The 20932-nt window shown below is 39.0% G+C and overlaps 1 protein-coding gene across 3 annotated transcripts in view; it reads left to right on the forward strand.

Annotated features, from left to right (window-relative positions):
• Positions 1 to 20730, forward strand: part of ENPP3 (ectonucleotide pyrophosphatase/phosphodiesterase 3) — a 90233-nt gene extending 69503 nt beyond the window's left edge. Inside the window, exons 21-25 of one of the 3 annotated variants that reach the window (XM_053592066.1) lie at positions 5735 to 5870; positions 8744 to 8821; positions 9437 to 9569; positions 11492 to 11648; positions 20443 to 20730. In XM_053592066.1, coding sequence (XP_053448041.1) covers positions 5735 to 5870; positions 8744 to 8821; positions 9437 to 9569; positions 11492 to 11648; positions 20443 to 20613 — 675 coding nt within the window. In that variant the 3' untranslated portion in view covers positions 20614 to 20730. Of the gene's footprint in view, positions 1 to 1740; positions 2174 to 5734; positions 5871 to 8743; positions 8822 to 9436; positions 9570 to 11491; positions 11650 to 20442 lie in introns of those variants that run through there. The other 2 variants (XM_053592068.1, XM_053592067.1) reach the window with 2 other exon arrangements.
• The last annotated feature ends 202 nt before the right edge of the window (positions 20731 to 20932 follow it).

Genomic DNA, 20932 nt, shown 5'->3' on the forward strand with positions numbered 1-20932 from the left:
CCTGAATTTATATGAGCTTTGGCGGAAACCAAAGGCAGAAGGATTCTAAATAGGCTCAGACTGCGAGTCTAGTACAATTCTTCTTTGTTATTGTTTTAAAACTAGCTGCTTTGTTACCAAAAGTTCCTGTCCTTTCACTGATCCCACAGAATGACTTGTGTATTTCTCCCTCCATGTGACAGGATGGAATTCTAGCAATTTTCTGCTTTCTAATTCAGAAATTACTCTGTTAGTGTGTTGTGGTTCAAGGAAATTACATACAAGGATGTTTGGGGATTCACATAAAAATGTTGTAAATCAGCTCTGTGTTTGAAAAATCAGACTTAAAATAAGCACTTTTTAGACCATGAACCCAATTGACCTATGCCTTTAAGTTTTATGGAACTTTTGTCTTTCTGTGGTTTTGGTGGGTTTTCTAACTTTTGTTGTTATCTCAGAAGAGTTGTGGGGAAGTCATGATTTCAAATCATGGTCCACAACAACTGCTTCAAAATCATTAAGGTTGGTTAGGCCATATGGGATTTTGCTTTAACAGGGGTCCTCAAACTATGGCCCGCGGGCCACATGCGGCGGTGTGATTGTATTTGTTCCCATTTTGTTTTTTTACTTCAAAATAAGATATGTGCAGTGTGCATAGGAATTTGTTCATAATCTTTTTTTTTAAACTATAGTCCAGCTCTCCAACGGTCTGAGGGACAGTGAACTGTTTAAAAAGTTTGAGGACCCCTGCTAGGACTTGCTCAGTAGGAAGGTATGAACAGTTTTCTTTTGTAGGTTAAATATTGAAAATGAGAGCAAGAATTATAACTATTATTTAGAACAGATACTTCTGAATCTTATATGAAATCAAATAACTTTTTTGGAGGAGGAAACCTAGTGTACTTTTTTTCTTTTTTTTTTTTTATTGTTGGGGATTCATTGAGGGTACAATAAGCCAGGTTACACTGATTGCATTTGTTAGTTAAAGTCCCTCTTGCAATCGTGTCTTGCCCCCAGAAGGTGTGGCACACACCAAGGCCCCACTCCTCTCCCTCCTTCCCTCTCTCTGCTTTTCCTCCCCCCCATAACCTTAATTGTCATTAATTGTCCTCATATCAAAATTGAGTACATAGGATTCATGCTTCTCCATTCTTGTGATGCTTTACTAAGAATAATGTCTTCCACTTCCATCCAGGTTAATACGAAGGATGTAAAGTCTCCATTTTTTCTAATGGCTGAATAATATTCCATGGTATACATATACCACAGCTTGTTAATCCATTCCTGGGTTGGTGGGCATTTAGGCTGTTTCCACATTTTGGCGATTGTAAATTGAGCTGCAATAAACAGTCTAGTACAAGTGTCCTTATGATAAAAGGATTTTTTTCCTTCTGGGTAGATGCCCAGTAATGGGATTGCAGGATCAAATGGGAGGTCTAGGTTGAGTGCTTTGAGGTTTCTCCATACTTCCTTCCAGAAAGGTTGTACTAGTTTGCAGTCCCACCAGCAGTGTAAAAGTGTTCCCTTCTCTCCACATCCATGCCAGCATCGTTGCAAACATTTTTAAACTATGAGAGATTGTTTTCCCTATAGAAAAAAGTCACATGACCAGCTGAAAATATATATAGTTATTATCCTTACCATATGTCAAGATCATAAATATCTAATCTTCAGATAAGTAAGTTTAGCTTTTACATTAAACCTGTAGGTAAGAGCATCTGTACTTCTGTAAAAATAATTTTTTATTTTTTTTTGAGACAGATTTTCACTTTATCGCCCTCGGTAGAGTGCCGTGGTGTCACAGCTCGCAGCAACCTCCAATTCCTGGGATTAGGTGATTCTCTTGCCTCAGCCTCCCAAGTAGCCAGGACTATAGGTGCCTGCCACAACGCCTGGCTATTTTTTGTTGCAGTTTGGCCAGGGCCAGGTTTGAACCCACTCAGTTCAAATTACGCTTTGTCCCCGTGCCAGACTAAAAGTGAAAGCAGCAGATGTTCTTGTCTGTGCACCATCTGCTTCTCTGGAGGATTGGAGAGCTAGGGAGTTCAGGGTTTATGTGAGTGTCTGAGTTCTATTTGTTGTTTCTCTGGCTTTCTATCTCCTGGCTTCAAAAATTCCAAGGAACTCTTCTGAAAAGATGTCAAGATTGAAGCTGTTTATATGTCAAGGTGGTGGTGGTGATGGTGGTAATGACGGTGGTAGTAATAATGGTAGTGGTGGTGATGGTAGTGGTAATGGTGGTTATAGTGGTGGTGTTGGTGATGGTGATGATGGGATGATGGTGGTGGTAGTGCTAGTGGTGGTGGTGGTGATAGTGATGGTAGTGTTGGTGGTGGTGGTGGTTGTAGTTTTGATGGTAGAAGGTGGTGTTAGTGGCATTGGTGATAATGGTAGAAGGTGGTGTGGTGATGATGGTGGTTGTAGTTTTGATCATGGGAAGTGGTGTTGGTGGTGTTGGTGATGATGGTAGAAGGGTGGTAGTGGTGGTGATGGTGGTGGTGGTAGTGGTGATGGTAGAAGGTGTTTTTGTTGTTGGTGGTGATGGTGGTGGTAGTGGTAGTGGTGGTGGTTGTAGTTTTGATGGTAGAAGGTGGTGTTGGTGGCATTGATGATGATGGTAGAAGGTGGTAATGGTGGTGATGGTGGTGGTGGTAGTGGTGATGGTGGGAGGTGGTGGTGGTGGTGATGGTGGAAGGTGTTTTTGTTGGTGGTGGTGATGGTGGTGGTAGTGGTAGTGGTGGTGGTGGTGATGATGGTGGTTGTAGTTTTGATGGTGGAAGGTGGTGTTGGTGATGATGGTAGAAGGTGGTAGTGGTGGTGATGGTGGTGGTGGTAGTAGTGATGATGGAAGGTGTTGGTGGTGGTGGTGGTGATGGTGGTGGTAGTGGTAGTGGTTCACTATGTTTTTCTCTCATGAGACCAAGGCTCAGAAACGAGTGCTCATACCTCCTATTCAGCTTTCTGGAGGGATGCCTGTGGAATAACCTTGTTTTTATAAAACAGGCTACATTGCCCAGCTACTTGGGAGGCTGAGGCAAGAGAATCACCTAAGCTCAAGAGCTGGAGGTTGCTGTGAGCTGTGACGCCACAGCACTCTACCAAGGGCAACAAACTGAGACTCTGTCTCCAAAAATAAAAAAAAATAAAAAAAAAAGAGTCCATATCCTCTTTCCTAGTCTTGATGTACTTCTATTTGAGGGTTTGAGTTTGAAATAAATCTCAAGATTTTCAGTTAAAAGCCCAGCCCATATCCCAAAACACAAAGTCTATGTTATTTTGAGAAAATGGTAAACATTTGGCCCAACTAAATTGTTTGAGCACAATAATTTTTTTTTTTTTTTTGAGAGGGAGTTGTGAGCTGTTGTCCTGAGTAGAGTGCTGTGGCATCGTAACTCACAGCAACCTCCAACTCTTGGACTCAAGTGATCCTCTTGCCTCACTTTTTCTATTTTAGTAGAGACGGGGTCTTGCTTTTGCTCAAGCTGGTCTCAAACTCATGAGCTCACGCTATCCACCCTCCTCAGCCTCCCAGAGTGCTAGGATTACAGGTGAGAGCCACTGTTCCCAGTATGAGCCCAACTTGTATAGCCCCGGTCTCATTAACAATTACAATAAACTTCCCTCCTTAACACTCTCATAATTTTAACTGTCTAATATAGGCATTTCAATTTACTTATATGCATCTATGGCTCCATTTACGTATAGTATATTTATTCAAGTAAAAGTAATGTGGAAACTGAGCTTGGTGGCTCACACCTGTAATCCTAGCCCTCTGGGAGGCTAAGGCAGTGGATTTCTTGTGCTCATGAGTTTGAGACCACCCTGAGCAAGAGTGAGACTCCATCTCTAAAGCATAGATGGGCATTGTGGTGGGAGCCTGTAGTCCCAGCTTCTTAGGAGGCTGAGGCAAAAGGATCACCTGAGCCCGAGAGTTTGTGGTTGCTATGAACTATGACACCATGGCATTCTACTGAGGGTGACAAAGTGAGACTTTGTCTACATGCTCCCCCCCCCAAAAAAAAAATTAAGTGTGGAACATTAGAGTGATAAAGGTATATTAGGAAATATCAAACTCACAGTGCACCAGGTGTCTATAGGGCTGACGCAGCAGTTGATAATTCTTCATTTCCCCATTTCACAGCAAACTTATGTGCCCTTTATACTAAGTGGAGAAACCTGGTCATTCAAGACTCTTTACTAACGATATAGTTTTGAAAGAATGCAAATGAATGTTTTTAGCTTTCCAGACTCTGCCACCTGAAGGAGAGATTTGTCGTTCTGTATGTAGAGTTTTATTTAATCCCATTGCATTCAATATGGTGCACCTGATCCTCACTGCATCAGTGCCCATTAATTTGATCCTCTTTCCAGTTCAAACTCTCCAGAGTCAGCATACTATCTGGCCTGTTTTGTGGACTCTCTATCTATCCTCTGGTTCTAACTTTAGGCACACCAACTGTCCAGGTCTCCTCTGGGGTTCTGCAGTAGGAATCTACTTCTTGATGCTTTCCCCCAACATAAGATCTTGGTCGACAGTGTGTACTGACGTACTCATCAGGTTACTACGTGTTTATCTTTGTGTATTTAATTTCCAGCTTCTGAACATTTCTTGTCATCTTTTATGTGTCTTCATTATTACCGTCCTGTTAATGGAATTTTATTGATAGAAGAGAACAAGATAAATGCATCTATTCAATCAAGTTAAGAAGTTTACTCAATTTCTGTATAATGGTTTCTGGCTGGAACACGGCAGATGCTAGGGGACTCCTCTCCTCTTCGGCTCCTTCCTTTCCCATACCGCCTTCTCTTGGCTGGGAATGTAGCGTACAGTGTGTTGCCTTTTTGTGTGTGAATGGAACTCATGCATTTTAGACACCATATCTAAATTATACTTTCAGCACAATGCAGGGAATAAAGAAAGGACATCCTAATTCAATTTAACTTTTCAAATAGGAATTATTTCAAGTTTTATTAAGAAAGGTATCTATTGTGGGCAGTAGGGGGCATATAAATCAAAATCTCTGAGAAAATTACATAGCAAATTGTACCTGTGATTATATGCTATTCGAAGTATGATAATCTTGTAATGTAGTCTTACTTTAGATGCTTGAGTTAGGTGGCACATTTATAGAATGCCCCACCCCTTTCCCTGGGTAAATACATTATCATACTCATCTTTAAAGAGAGTTACAAAGAAATTGTAAGAAATACATTCTTGTATTTTACGATGAGTGAAACATGGCTGCACATTTATTTAAATCCAGAAATAAGTACATTTAGACAACTATTTCTTCTCTGAGTTAATCTTAAATTGATTGGACATTCTTGCCCAGCTGGAGAATAATATACTTCATTTGTATCTGTGTTTTAAAAACAAATTGTTTATATTTGATTTGTAATTTTTATTGACAAGTATAATGTATGTCATTGCCTAAAAGCTAGATCCTGAGGAAGGATTTTGGTTCTTAGCAATAGCTCCCATTATTCCTCTGCTCTCAATTCAGGTTTCAGTCTGCAAATATTTTTTTCCAAAGTGTATTTGATTTGCCCTCCCAATGTCCCTAACCAGAAGGGAACCACAGAAGAAAACATTGCTGAAGACATCCATTCCCATTGCTTGCGTAGACTTGATTCACTAAGAAAATAGGAAAAGCTTAAATGAAAAACATTCTAGGGAAGTGACACCATATAAGGCAGTGGGTGAGCCACAACTACGGGTGTAATTTTTTTTTTTCTCCTTTCTCTCTTTCAACAGGGAAACACATCGCCTCTTCCTCCCACTGTCCCAGACTGTCTGCGGGCTGATGTCAGGGTTGCTCCTTCTGAGAGCCAAAAATGTTCCTTCTATTTAGCAGACAAGAATATCACCCACGGCTTCCTCTATCCTCCCGGTTAGTAGAACTCTTTTTTAGAGTAGTAGCTTAGAAAGCCCTCATCAGCTGGATGTGGGCATGTCCCTTAAACATATACCCCCCATCAAAACTACCTGCTTGGGCTCAGCTAGCTGCCTGAGAGGCTTCCAGTGGTTGTGGAGTGGCCAGGGCAGCACAGCAGCTATAATAAAGAATAAGAAATTCCGCAGTGGGACCCACACATCAGCTGTCATCTGGGCCAGATGTTTAGAGAGTTTGGCAGGTTTAAGTTTAATTTTAAAACTGGAGATTCTTTGCAGAGGGGCATAAGCATCTAAAAAACCATTTCTTTTGGCTCCTGCCCAAGTTAAGGTCTGCACGGAGAACGCAGCTGCAGCTGTGTGTGTGAAAAGTAATCAGGCCAGAACACTGGCCGATCGCGTGTGCTGTGTGTCCAACAGTTGTAAGCTGCAGATTAAACAGCCAAATGAACTTTAAGTTTTATTTAATTTTATTTTTTTAAGAAAGGATTTCTCTTAGGAACATGCAAAAGCCAGTGTGAGTTTTCTAAAACTCAAGCCTCTTTCCAGTGCGGCAGGAAATGTCATTTCATTATTGTTCATGAAATTTTCAACCATTTCAGTTTCTGGGAACGGGTTTACTCCTGAAATTTGGCTTCACTCTTCTCAAAGCCATGGCCAAAAATGGTCAATTTAGATATTTACAATTTGGAGATTCTTGGATTTATAGAGGAAGAAATGGCTTGATGGAAGCAAGTATCGTATCAATTTCAAACCCCTAACACAGAATTAGGATAAATAAATTGACATTAAAAAAAAATCTAGATACAATTAGAGGTACCAAATTTATATAAACTCTACGATAAATATTATGTAGTTGCAATATTTTATTAATAAAGGTTTTAAAATTGGCATATAAAATTGTATCTGTTAAGCTATATTAGTTAACATACGTTTGCCTTGACAAGGAAGTGAAATTAATAACACAACTTGTCTCAGAAAATTAAGGATAAAATGAAACTCCCTTCCAACTCTCCACTATAAATGCTGGCTGTTTATTAGAAATAGAAATTCTATTTTAGGGCAGCACCTGTGGCTCAGTGAGTAGGGCGCTGGCCCCATATGCCGAGGGTGGCAGGTTCAAACCAGCCCCGGCCAAACTGCAACAAAAAAATAGTCGGGCGTTGTGGCGGGCGCCTGTAGTCCCAGCTGCTCGGGAGGCTGAGGCAAGAGAATCGCGTAAGCCCAAGAGTTAGAGGTTGCTGTGAGCCGTGTGACGCCACGGCACTCTACCCGAGGGCGGTACAGTGAGACTCTGTCTCTACGAAAAAAAAAAAAAAAGAAATTCTATTTTAAACATATTCTTATTTTTCTTGGAAATAGAGGCAATGTTATGTTTATTGCCCTTCCAATAACAAGAAGGGGCTTAGTTTAAAAAGGAGAAAAGCTTACTGGGGGCATGAGGACCATAAACACCACGGGAATTTTTAAGAAAAAACGCTACTTGATTCTCTTTGCCTTTTGATACCTAAGAATTGTTCTCTCATCTAAGAATTAGTTGATGCCCAAGTATAGTTTAAATATATAAAGTTTAACAGAAACCTCATAAAGTGGAATCATGCAAATATTTGTCTTTGTGCTTATCTCCCTTAACATGGTGGTCTCAAAGTTCATCCACATTGTCAAATTATCTAAATTAATCAAATTCTTGGAATCAGAGAGAAATGGTGGTTGCATAGGGGAGAGGGAAGTGGGGAATTCCTAATTAATGGACATAAAGTTTCAGTCCAATTAGAGATCTGCTTTACAACATTGTACCTAGGGTCAACAAACACTGCATCATGCACTTACAAATTTATCAAGAGGATTAATCTCATGTTAAGGGTTCTTAACAAAATAAAAATAAAGTGGAAAAAGTATAATAATGAACATTTGTAGGTGTTCAGCTTGTATTCCTCACAATAATTCTGTGACAGACGCTGTGAGACAAAGGAAACAGAAAGGGACACAGCACTTTAGCAGAGTGCAGCTGGGAGCGGTGGAGCTGGGGCTCCCAGGCGGGCTCCGGGGCACACTCACTGAGCACTCTCTATGCTAAACGGCACTTCCACACATCCTCAGAGCCCGTTGTTTGTGGTGTTCCCATCTGCAGGCTTCATTGAGTAAAAAGTCATTTTCTCAAGTAAATTTTATTTTGGAAGAGATTCACTTATGATGGCATTAATATTTATATTGCATTAACATTCAATAGCTCTGCGTCCCTATCTGGTATTGTATTTGTTTCTTGGGCTGCTATAACAAATGACCACAAATGGTTGGCTTAAAACAACAGAAATGTATTCTCTCCTGGTTCTGGAGGCTGGAAGTCTAAGATCAGGGTGTTGACAGGGTCCAGGAGAGGATCCTTCCTCTGTCTTCCAGCTTCTGGTGGCTCCAGGCATCGCTTGGCATGTCCTGCATCACTCTGATCACTGCCTGTGTCATCACATGGCCTGCTCCCACGCATCTCTCCTCTTCTCCAATCTCACTCTCCAAAGAAGCATACCAGTTACTGGATGGAGAGCCCACCCCAGTTACCTCATACAGAGAGTCTATTGGGTCTCTAAAGGAGCTAATAGGTCTGCAAAGACCCTATTTTCAAATAAGTTTACATTGACAGGTGTAGGGGAGTTAGGACTTGACTGCATCTTCCTGTAGATCAAATCAACCCACTTGCAGGTATCACGTGCATAAAAGGGCCTGCAGGATAGGTGACTTCTACTAGAAAGGACTCAGTATTTCTGTTTTGGCTGCTAATAAAATCATATTAATATGTAATAGTAATAGACCTAGTATTTAGTATGGCGTATATTCTTTTACAGCTAGATTTAATTAGATCTATTTGTTTTGCAGCAAACAATAGAACTCCTGATAGTCAATATGATGCTTTAATTACAAGTAATTTTGTACCTATGTATGAAGAATTCAAAAGTAAGTATGTATTTAGGTTATTCATTTTAAAATACTTAAGCAAATTCCTGAATTTCAACCTAAGCACATTTTTTATTGTAATTGATTCTGACATTAAGAATAATTTTGTTCTAATGTTTTAAATGGGGAAATAGGAAGGTTCATTAACTGGTTTGTTTTCAACTTGCTTTAACTTGAAGTGACTTTTAAAAATTTTGATAATTTGTGGTTAAGCCTTAATTTACCTGGAAAGAGCTATTCACAAAATTAAATTTTATTGACACTCACCATAAGTAAATGAAAGGTCAATGTTTGTCCCCAGAGTAATAATTAATAACACATGTGCTCTAGTTTTAACAATTGCTCTCTTATAAGCATCCCAACCCTGCTGCTTATAAGAAATTTGGAGGTATATTTAATAGTAATTTCAAGACTGCAACTATAGCAAACAAAAAGCTATCATCAAAGTGGAATGCTTATGTTTGTTATGTGAACTATTTTGTAGAATTACCTAATCACCACTGACAATTATTGACGCGGAATTTCTTGCTATTTAAATGTACTTATCTGTGATAGAAAATATTTCCATATTCAGTAGAGGTAGATATTTTTAGCAATTTATTCTTTTATTTTTAGAAATGTGGGACTACTTCCACAGTGTTCCTCTTCTAAAATATGCAGCAGAGAGAAATGGAGTCAATGTAGTTAGTGGACCGATATTTGATTTTAATTACGATGGCCATTTTGATGCTGCAAATGAAATTATTGAGTAAGTAATTTGACTTTTTGACTGAGCAATAGGGTATCATGAAGAAAAATATCTTGATGATTTAAACAAAGTCTCTATATTTTAAATATTACATTATACATAGTATATACATAACAGATGTTATTGCTGACTATTTTATATGGCCAAAATTTAAACTAATGGGCGAACAAAACATTTCCAGGAAAAGCTTAACAAAAACTTGATTTGGAAAATTTCTAAACTAGTGGGAAAAGTTAAAGATTTTATAAAGGCTAAGGAGATAGGGAACACTCCCTGAACTATCAAAAAATATAAAACCAGTCCAGTGATAAGTGGAAAAGTAAAGATTAAGGTAAAATTCACAAGAATAGTGAATGATCCACAGAAGCATTTCCCAGGAGAAGGTGCAGAAAACTAGTTCTGCTAAACTTTACATCTTAGTACTCAGACTGGCCTTAATAGGTTGCTTAGAATTAGTTTTTAATGCCGCAAACAGTAATAGAGTTTTAGATAGAAGTTTCATCTATCATTTCTCTTTATTATCAAAATACAGGAAGGGAAAAACGAAACAACTGTACTTTCGAAGCCTAGATTTTGTAAAGCAGTGATTTTTACCTACAGCCTTATGACTAGTGAGTCTGCGGCGTTCTCCTACTTTGTTGACGTCCCGTTTCAGTGTTTATTGGGTCTACCTCCCCCCCACTTAGTAATTCTAACACTTCGGTAGCACTTTACTATATGCAGGGCACTTTCTAAGTACTTTAGAGATCACCTAATCTGGGAAGATACCCCGCGTTAAGTTCCGTTAGCCCCTCCTTAGAGATGAGGGAATGTGAGGCACAAAGAGGTTAAATAACATATCTAAATTTTTTAACTACTAAGTGGTAAAGTTAGAATACAAACCCAGAGAGTCTGGCTCTGAGTCCGTGTTCTAACTCACAGTAATATGTTTCTATTTATACCCACTTATATTAGTGGACTCAATAATCATTATCATTAGAGAATGAGAATAAAATACCTAAAAGTAAAATTTATAAGCCTTATGATTAAAATTTCTATGCCTTATGACTTATAAATCATTATCATCTGAAACCAAAGCTGCATGTCTGTCTGTCACATCAGCTGGGTGGATTTATCCCCAAGTCTATACTGTGAAGTTGTTAGTATGGGATCTCTCTTTGTTAAAATTGAGGAAACTCAATAAGTCTCAAGGTGCTGGAGAATGACGGCAAGTGCAAATGTCTAACGCACGTGCATAGCTAGATCTGGGTCTGGGTTCCACATTCTCAGTGCCAGTGCTATTAGAAAACATCACTATAAAGTATAAAAAGTATAAAGCCAATAAAAGTGGGAAACAGGCTTGGTACCCGTAGCACAGTGATTATGGCCCCAGCCACATCCACCAAAGTTAGTGGGTTCGAACCCAGCCCAGGCCAGCTAAACAGCAATGACAACTGCAACAACATCAACAACAAAAAATAGTTGGGCATTGTGGTGAGCACCTGTAGTCCCAGCTACTTGGGAGGCTGAGGCAAGAGAATCACTTAAGCCCAAAGTTGGAGGTTGCTGTGAGCTGTGATGCTACAGCACTCTACCGAGGGCAACATAGTGGGACTCTGTCTCAAAAACAAAACAAAACAAAAAAAAAAAACAAAAAAAACCACTGGGAAACACAGGAGGCAAAACATCAAGCTCTGATTTTGTTTGTATTCTAGTATTTTCCCATAATGCTGGAATATCTGAACTTAAACTTCTACTACAAATCTCTTTTGGCTGATGAAATTAAAAAAAAAAAAAAAACCTGCTAGGACTCTGTATTTTCTATTCATTGTTTTCTTTTACTAGGTTTTTACCTTGGCCTTTCTTTAAAACTATATAAAAATATTTATAGTCTTTAAATGCAAAAATATAATACCATTGAATCTTTTCAATTGTGTTTTTAGACATGTGGCCGGCACCAGTGTTCCCATCCCAACTCACTACTTTGTAGTGCTAACAAGTTGTAAAAACAGGAGCCACACACCCGAAAACTGCTCTGGGTGGTTGGACGTCCTCCCGTTTATCATCCCTCATAGACCTACCAATGTGGAGAGCTGTCCTGTGAGTATGCTTTGGGAGAGAAAATGATTATCTCAGAGTTCACTGGGCTTGATGAAATTGGCTCAGATTAAAATATATTTGTTAGGGGTTTCATGGCTATAGTTGTAATAAAAATGACTTCATACTTGAGCTTTTCCTTAAACTATTGATTTCTATGTAATTAAATCATTTAAACATATATCTCGATACAAGAACATGTGTTTATATAGGCATACATTATAAATTTTACTTTTATGTATTTGATTCTCACTCACTAATAAGGAAATGGGTGAGATATCTTATTAAACTTCTTATTCTGGACATAAACCTTAAGGTTCTCTATCCCAAAGTTGGCACTAAATTAATATTTCCTGAATGCGTATATAAATATAAAATTTGATCAACTGGAAACAAGAGGTGGGCACATACACACCAAATAAGTTACTTTAGGTAACATCCTTTCTTTAACATCATGCATCTTTCTTGATTGAGGCAAATAATATGCAAATATTTGCTTCAGTTTGCATAGATTCTTTATAGGAAAAAGATATGTATCCAGGAAGTTGTTTTTTACTGAAGTCATTCAATAAATGTATTGAATACCTATTAAATGCATAGTATTATGTTAAAAACTCTTTAGAATACACAAAGGAGGCATATATTGCCCCTGCCCTCAAGGAGGTTTTATACAACTTTGATATACAAATGACATATAGGGTCAGTCAATAATACAATAATTATTTTGGCTTGGTGCCTGTAGCACAGTGGTCATGGCGCCAGCCACATTCACCGAGGCTGGCAGGTTTGAACCTGGCCAGGGCCAGTTAAAAAATAGTAATGACAACTGCAACAAAAAATAGCCAGGCATTGTGGCACCTGCCTGTAGTCCCAGCTACTTGGGAGGCTGAAGCAAGAGAATCGCTTAAGCCCAAGAGTTGGAGGTTGCTGTGAGCTGTGACGCCACAGCACTCTACTGAGGGCAACAGAGTGAGACTGTCTCAAAAACAAACAAAGAAAAATTGTTTTAAAAATAGATAAGAGATGTTGCAAAGTTTGTGATTAATGGTCAAACACTTTGAAAAGGTTTTGAAATTAAAAACTGAAATGGTCAGTAAAGATTTCATAAAATGAGGTGGTAGCAGGGCTGGGCCTTACAGAATGGGAAGATTTTGAATAGATTGGGAATATTATGAAGAGTCTTCCACGAAGGGTGTGATGTATGAAAAGGATTTCATAACTGATGATTTTGACAAGAGCCAACAGAAAGGGAAACTCAAAGATGAATCAGAGATTTTCAATGTAAATAATTAGGAAAAAGATGGAAAGAGGAAAGTTAGTAATGAGAACTTGTTAGCAGGTAGAGTTAAGTTTAGGCATGTCAAGTTTGTGGAAATGGGCATTGACATGGAAAATTCCATGGGCTATTACAAACTGAAATTAGGCTCAGCGCCCATAACTCAGTGGTTAAGGTGACAGCCACATACTCTGGGCTGGCAGGTTCAAACCCAGCATATGCCAGCTAAACAAACAAACAACTACAAAGAAAAAATAAATGCCAGGTGTCCGTGGCAGGCACTTGTAGTCCCAGCTTCTTGGGAGGCTGAGACAAGAGAATTGCTTGAGCCCAAGAGTTTGAGGTTGCTATGGGCTATGATGCCACAGAACTCTATAGAGGGCACAATAGAAATAAAAATAAATAAAAATAAAAACTGGAGATTGAAGCTCATGTTCTAGGCCAGATTTGGATTCATCAATGTTTTGTGTACTATGAGAAGTATTCACACCTGGAAGCCTAGGAAGATAGAAGGAGATACAAGAGGCACGAGAGAGGGGCAGATACTTTGTTCTAGGATTTCAGAGGAGAGAACGTGACATTTTAGCTGGGTCTTACAGAAAGGATTTTACTTGAGTGAGTGATCTTTCATGGACTAAAGGTGGACCAAATGTTACAGGCTGAACAGTGGGCTACTCATAGTCCTAAAACAAGGAAGAAGTTTCCAAACAAGAAACGTATAGGAGATGTTGAGTTGAAGAATCGCTTTCTATTTTTCTTATCAGAATTTTATCAGCACTGTGTTCTTTTTTTTTTTTCTTTTTTTGTAAAGACAGAGCCTCACTTTATGGCCCCCGGTAGAGTGCCGTGGCCTCACACAGCTCACAGCAACCTCCAACTCCTGGGCCTAAGCGATTCTCCTGCCTCAGCCTCCCGAGTAGCTGGGACCACAGGCGCCCGCCACAACGCCCAGCTATTTTTTGGTTGCAGTTTGGCCGGGGCAGGGTTTGAACCCGCCACCCTCGGTATATGGGGCCAGTGCCCTACCGACTGAGCCACAGGTGCTGCCCCAGCACTGTGTTCTTAACCAACTGAGATACCAGCCATCTATCTCAGCATTTTATTTAGTAGAGTCATAAGGATAGCACATCATTTTTCACCACTTCTTCCAATGGCAGACATTGACAACTGATAATGTGGTACTGTTTACCATGAAAATCAGGATTAGATAGTTCTTTAGTACAGAGGTTCTGGGTAGGCAGTATGGAGTAGGTCTAAGGGGTAGACAAAGAGGAAACCATTTGCTATACATGCTGCAGACCCTCATGACCTTCTATCAGGACTTCTGGAAATGAATCTTTTTTTTTTTTTTGAGACAGAGTCACGCTATGTCATCCTCGGTAGAGTGTCGTGGCGTCACAGCTCGTTTGACAGCAACCTCAAACTCTTGGGCTTAAGGGATTCTCTTGCCTCAGCCTCGCAAGTAGCTGGGACTACAGGCTCCAGCCACAACACCTGGCTATTTTTTGTTGGAGTTGTCATTGTTATTTAGCTGGCCCAGGCTGGGTTCGAACCTTCCAATTTTAGTGTATGTGGCTGGCGCCATAACCACTGTGTATGGGTGCCGAGCCTGGAAATGAATCTTAAATAGATTTGCTGACTCCTATTTTCCTCCTATTCACTTGTGCATACTACTCCCAAATTATTCATCTTTAAATTTAGTTTTCATCATGTCATATTCCTTCATTTGGAGACTTCAGATCATTTATCCTGAATGAAAACCAAAAACAAATGGAAAACTCTCAGCTTGTACTTAAAGTCTCTACACAACTTACACTCAGTGGACCTTGCAGGTGGCCCATGTTCTAGGCCAACTAGAGTCCTTAAAATTATTTGAACATATCTTGAGTTATCCTACTTTATCATTGTTGTCCATATTCTTCTCTCCTCTAGAATTCCCTTCTTTCTCATCTGTTAAAAGTTCCACCTGCATGTCAAGGTAAAATGCAGATAGTCTGTAGCCATCCCTGATGATCCAAAGTAGAAGAGATTTCCCCAAAATTAATAGTGCATCATCTCTATTGAGTGGGACATCATCATTAATGAACTGGACATTAAAGATTTTGAGGAATTTGTAGTATACCCATAAGCATATGACATTTGTAAAGATGAGACATAATGTGATGAGTATGTGAAGCAAACTTAAACCAACCCATGATTCTACAAAGAATTATGAAGTTAATTAGATGTGGAAGAGAAGGAAGGGAGACAGTCAAAAATCACTGAAAATCTAGGCGTGGCTGGCCAAGAAATGCGTTAGATAATCTGTAGTTTAGGAAGATGGACTTGCTCTTGGTGGTCTTCATTTTGAGAGACTAGTTGAATATGTAGGAGAAATAGTATAGAATAGAATTTAAATGCATGGGTTTGGGAGTTGGACATCCTAGGTCAAGTTAACGACTTGTCCTTTTTGGGTAAATAACTTTATGTCAGTTTTCTCTTGTATTATATCTAATCTGCATGAGAAATTTACTTCTTCTGGCCAGGTGCAGTGGCTTATGCCTGTCATCCTAGCACTCTGGGAAGCTGAAGTGGGTAGGTTGCTGGATCTTAGGAGTTTGAGATCAGTCTGAGGAAGAATGAGACCCCGTCTCTAAAAAATAGCTGGGCATTGTGGCAGGTGCCTGTAGTCCCAGCTACTTGGGAGGCTGAGGCAAGAGGATCACTTGAGCCCAGGAGTTTGAGGTTGGTGTGAGCTATGACACCATCACACTCCGAGATGACAGAGTGAGACTCTGTCTCAAAAAATAAATAAAAATAAATAAATAAATACATTCACTTCTTATATAAGATTGTTGAGATTAGATGAGATAATCTATATAAAACCCTAAGAGTTCCCAATATATAATAAACAAATGGTGGCCATTGTAAAGGAATCATATGTTATGATGGAGTTACATACAACACAAAGTGACTGAATGCCCTATAATCAAATTACCCAAAAAGTACAGTATATACACAAATTGTTCCTTAATAAGCCCAAACCAGCCAGTCTTTCCACTAGCATTAAGATGTGTGATTGTGTTTTAAGCACCTGATGAAATGGCTAGCTTGCCTTAGGCATCACATTTCATGAAAGCTATGTACTTTAAATATTCTAATCACTGGATATATAGAGATACTTCTACTAAAAAGACCAGTTTCAGGTGCAGGGATAATGGGGAACAAAGATCTCATTCCGGGCAAGGGAAAACACCCCTAGAAAAAGGGAAAAACAGAGAAATAAGCTGAGTAAGGCAGAATAAAAGCAGTTTAGCTACCTTACTTTTTTTTTTTTGAGATAGAGTCTTACTTTTTAAAATTATTTTTATTTTTACATGTACAAGTGTTTATGGGTTTCCATTTTTTTTTTCACAAAATTAAAAAGGCTTAAAATTTAGTAACGATGACAATGTTTAAGATAAGGACTAGAAACTAAAACCTCATAAAGAATGATCGAACATAAATACATTCAGAAAAGAAATCAGAGAATTGCTGCATTGAAATATTAAGCAATAATAATAATAATAATGCAAAGAAAGTAATATTCACATTGTTAAATAAGAGTATGTCTATTATAGAATGCTTTGAGTCTAAAAAAAAAAAAATAAGAAGAAGTTAACTGATGACTCCATACTGAATCTTAGAGTCTTACTTTGTCACCCTGTGACATGGTGTCACAGCAACCTCACTCTTGGGCTCAAGTGATTCTCTTGCCTCAGCCTCCTAAGTAGTTAGCACTACAGGTGCCTGCCACAAAACCCCACTATATTTAGAGACAAGGTCTCACTCTGGCTCAGGCTGGTCTCGAACTCATGAACTCAGGCAATTCACCTGCCTCAGCCTCCCGGAGTGCTAGGATTACAGGCATGAGGCACCACACCCAGCCCTTAGCTAACTTACTTTTAAACCAGCAGCTAAATTACTTAGTGAGCAGTTCCTGCCTTTATTAGAAGTCTGGCCTGTAAGGGACACAGCTTGCAAACACCCCTGCCGGGTCTGTAAACATTCTGAAGAAGTAATGGCTGTAGATGAAGATACGTGCAAGGCCTGGAAAGGAACATTAACTAGGCCATCCCCTGCCCAGTCAACGGTCAAAGCAAATACCCATTGTGGGGATTTGTATTTTGGCCAGGGCAGAGATCAAGGGAACAGCTTGAGCCCTGAAATATGGGCAGGAGGGTTTGTACCCTAATCATGGAGGAAGACGCCTCTGAGTGGAGATAAGAGGAAAATTCTTCCCTTCCACTGATTTTTCACAGGAGCCTGATGCTGTTGTGTCTGCTCCACAGATAACTAGAGGGGATTAACCTCCCCCAAGGAATCTGTGTGCATGGCCACAAACAGGAGGCTGCTCCCACACAAGGCTCAGGTTTCAGATTTCTCAAGACTGCTCAGACCCTTAAGTTAATGATTATAGATAGAATAAGAACTAACATGCTTACTCGGAGAAACTGCTCATGTTTTTATTTCCTTCCTCAGTTTGCCCTCTGGGCTAAACAAGCAAATAGCCTTTAATAAAAGCTGAGTGGAGCAAACACTCAGGGTGCCATTTGCTGGAACCCCACAAGCTGGGGGTGGTCCCCTGTGTTTCCACCTTTGAAAACTCTATTCTGTGTGTTCTCTTTCTCTCTCGCTGCTTTTCACTTTATTGTACTCCTGTTGATAGTCACCAGCTGCACAGATCTTAAAGGACCCTGCCCCTGGGACAGGACCCCATCATTCAGGAATGGTAGATTCATAATTCCTCCTCACGCTTGATCTAGGGAATTAGAGTCATATTTCCGTATTTACTTTCCCCCTCCCTGTGCTTTCCATTCTTTTTTTTTACCTCCTTTTTCTTTTCCTCCATTTTCATGTTGTTGAATTCTTGTCAGATCAGTGAGATTGCAGCCACGAGTCCAAATGATTATTAGTATTGTAAATTGCTCAGCAGATATTGGAAGATACGGGGATGGATTTGGAAGAGAAATCAGAACTGCTGAACTAGGTTTGGTGTTAAATCATAGGAGTGAAATAAAGTTGACAAGGGGGATGAAAGGTGGTGACAAGAGACCCCAAATAAAATTGAGGGAAATATCTATATTTCTAGGGTGGAGAGGGGTCGAGTCTGCTAAGGAAACAGATGGGATCATCAAACAAGTAAACAGTAGAGCTATGGAATACAGAGGATGAATGTTCAGAAGCCTGGGGACATCAGCTAGGTGAAAGCTTCATACAGCAGTTGCATTAGTGTGATAGCAGCAATCTTCAGACTGGAGAGTGAATAAGGAAGTAGGTTGCGTAGAGAAATACGGAAACTGATATTGCTGCAAAAAATGAGTTGTATTTTGAGAGTGTGCAGTACCCCTATTTCTATAATAGGTCATAAATATATAAACCAAAGTATCTATTTAAATATAGCTCATTAAACTATACATATGCTGGGTTGCTGTTCTGTTAGGGTGCACTGGGATGCTAGGGCAGTTCTCTACAGCTGGCTTTTGTTCACCAGTAACTTACTTGGTGATAAATAATTTCAGTATCACCTCATCATAGATATAGTTATGTTTTATACTTTATAGCCCCTTCATGGCAATATTAAAAAGAGGAAAACCTGTTGAGTGTTCAGTAAATATTTAATTAAATTGATACTAAAAACAAACCAGTAGAGTCATATAACCACGTAGGAGAAAACATTATGGAAAAAAGCGATCAAAAACATGAAGCTACTGAAAAGTGAAATAGTAACAGCAAGGTAGAAAGACTTAGAATTAGATTCCCATTGGAAGGATGAGCTCAAATTAGCATACTGCATATTTATTTCTTTAAAATGAACACACATCATGAATCTTACATAGAAATGTTGAGAGGTTAGCAACAAACTGTATTTCCTCTTATATTTCCTCTGTCTCAGATAGTGGCTATTTTAAGCCTGCATACTTAAAACAAGTAAAGCTCTATGCTAAAGTCAAATGAAAATTATTTAAAAACTCGTCTTAAAAAAAACTCATCTAATTTAACAACTTTGAAACTTTATTTGTTAACATTTCACTAAAAATTAGCAATATCATATAAATAATAGAAAATTAATAAAAAGAATGTCATAGAGATCCATAGTTCTAAGTTATTAAATTTTATATTGTAAGAAACTTATTTAAAGTCAAATGGCCAAGGGCAGTCCCTATGGCTCACTGGGTAGGGCGCCAGCCCCATATACCAAGGGTGGCGGGTTCAAACCTGGCCCTGGCCACCTAAAGCAACAGTGGCAACTGCAACAACAAAAAAATAGCCTGGCGTTGTGGCGAGCGCCTGTAGTCTCAGCTACTCCAGAGGCTGAGGCAAGTGAATCGCCTTAAGCCCAAGAGTTGGAGGTTGCTGTGAGCTGTGACACCATAGCACTCTACCATGGGTGACAGAGTGAGACTCTGTCTCCAAAAAAAAAAAAGTCAAATGGTCAAGACACATCTGAAAAGATACTCAATTGTAATAATACTCAGGGTAATAAATGTCACACCCATGGTTAGGCAAAGAGAAAATAGGGATTATCTTGGGTTGCTTATGGAAGTGCATTGGTATAAACACTTGGAGGAGTGCAAGATTTAATATCTGATAAAGTTAAAATTGAATATACCCTCTATGGCCCAGCAATTTTATTTATATATCGTGGAAACTCATGCTCAGGAACACAGGATGCATATGCCATGTTACTTATTACAGTATTATTTATAATAGCAACAATGTTATCAACATGTCAATGAAAGGGCTGGACCCAGTGGCTCACGCCTGTAATCCTAGCACTCTGGGAGGCTGAGGCAGGGGGATTGCCTGAGCTCACAAGTTCAAGACCAGCCTGAGCAAGACTGAGACTCTGTCTCTAAAAAATAGCCAGGTGTTTTGGCGGGCACCTATAGTCCCAGCTACTGGGGAGTCTGAGGGAAGAGGATCACTTAAGCCTAAGAGTTTGAGGTTGTTGTGAGCTATGATGCCATGGCACTCTACCCAGAGCAACAAAGTGAGACTCTGTCAAAAACAAATGTCAATGAAGAAAAGGTTTGCTATATACAGTAAGGGAATATCACCATGGATAGGTTACACACATAATAATGAATGAAAAAATAATTGGAGAATACAAGTATAATATCATTTATATAAATTTGAAAAGTCACTACTATCATATATCATACACTGGTGCACTACTGTCTGACAGACTGCATTCACACTGACTGGTAATAATGTTTGGTTCTAAATAGAGGAACATTGGGAACTTAGCTTCATTTGTAATATTTCATTTCTTTTAAAAACTTAAGTAAATATAACTTTGTGGTGGTTTATGTTTGTTACGGTATACTTGGTACTTTTGTTTTCTTTGCATTTTAATTAACGACAAAATTTAGCTGGATGAAATTAAGATTTAAGGCAATAAAAATCACAGGAGAAAGGACAACTTTTAAGTAATAAAAAATATTTACACTGATGAAAAATCATACCCTGTGAAAAATAGTCTGTGATTTTCTTTTTCAGGAAAACAAACCAGAAGATCTGTGGGTTGAAGAAAGATTTAAAGCACACGTTGCACGGGTTCGAGATGTAGAACTTCTTACTGGGCTTGACTTTTACCAAGAAAAAGTACAGCCTGTTGATGAGATTTTGCAGCTAAAGACCTATTTACCCACATTTGAAACCATTATTTAAACTAATAGTGTATACTTAGTGTATAATTAATGTATGAAGCAATTTTGTCAAAATGTTAATGATCTAGTAATTTTTTTCCTGGAGAATTATAAAATAACATTTTTTATTTTCCCTTTAGTCTATGTAAAGTCAGAATTTTTATTATTCCCTTTTCTCTTTTCCATTTCTATGAATATGTATTATTATTATTATATATATATTTTTAGACAGAGTCTCACTAGGTTGTCCCCGATAGAGTGCTGTGGCATCACAGCTAACAGCTGTGATTCTTGGGCTCAAGTGATTCTCCTGCCTCAGCCTCCTAAGTAGCTGGGACTAC

This window comes from Nycticebus coucang, chromosome 5 (assembly GCF_027406575.1).
Source record: "Nycticebus coucang isolate mNycCou1 chromosome 5, mNycCou1.pri, whole genome shotgun sequence".
Classification (NCBI taxonomy): domain Eukaryota; kingdom Metazoa; phylum Chordata; class Mammalia; order Primates; family Lorisidae; genus Nycticebus; species Nycticebus coucang.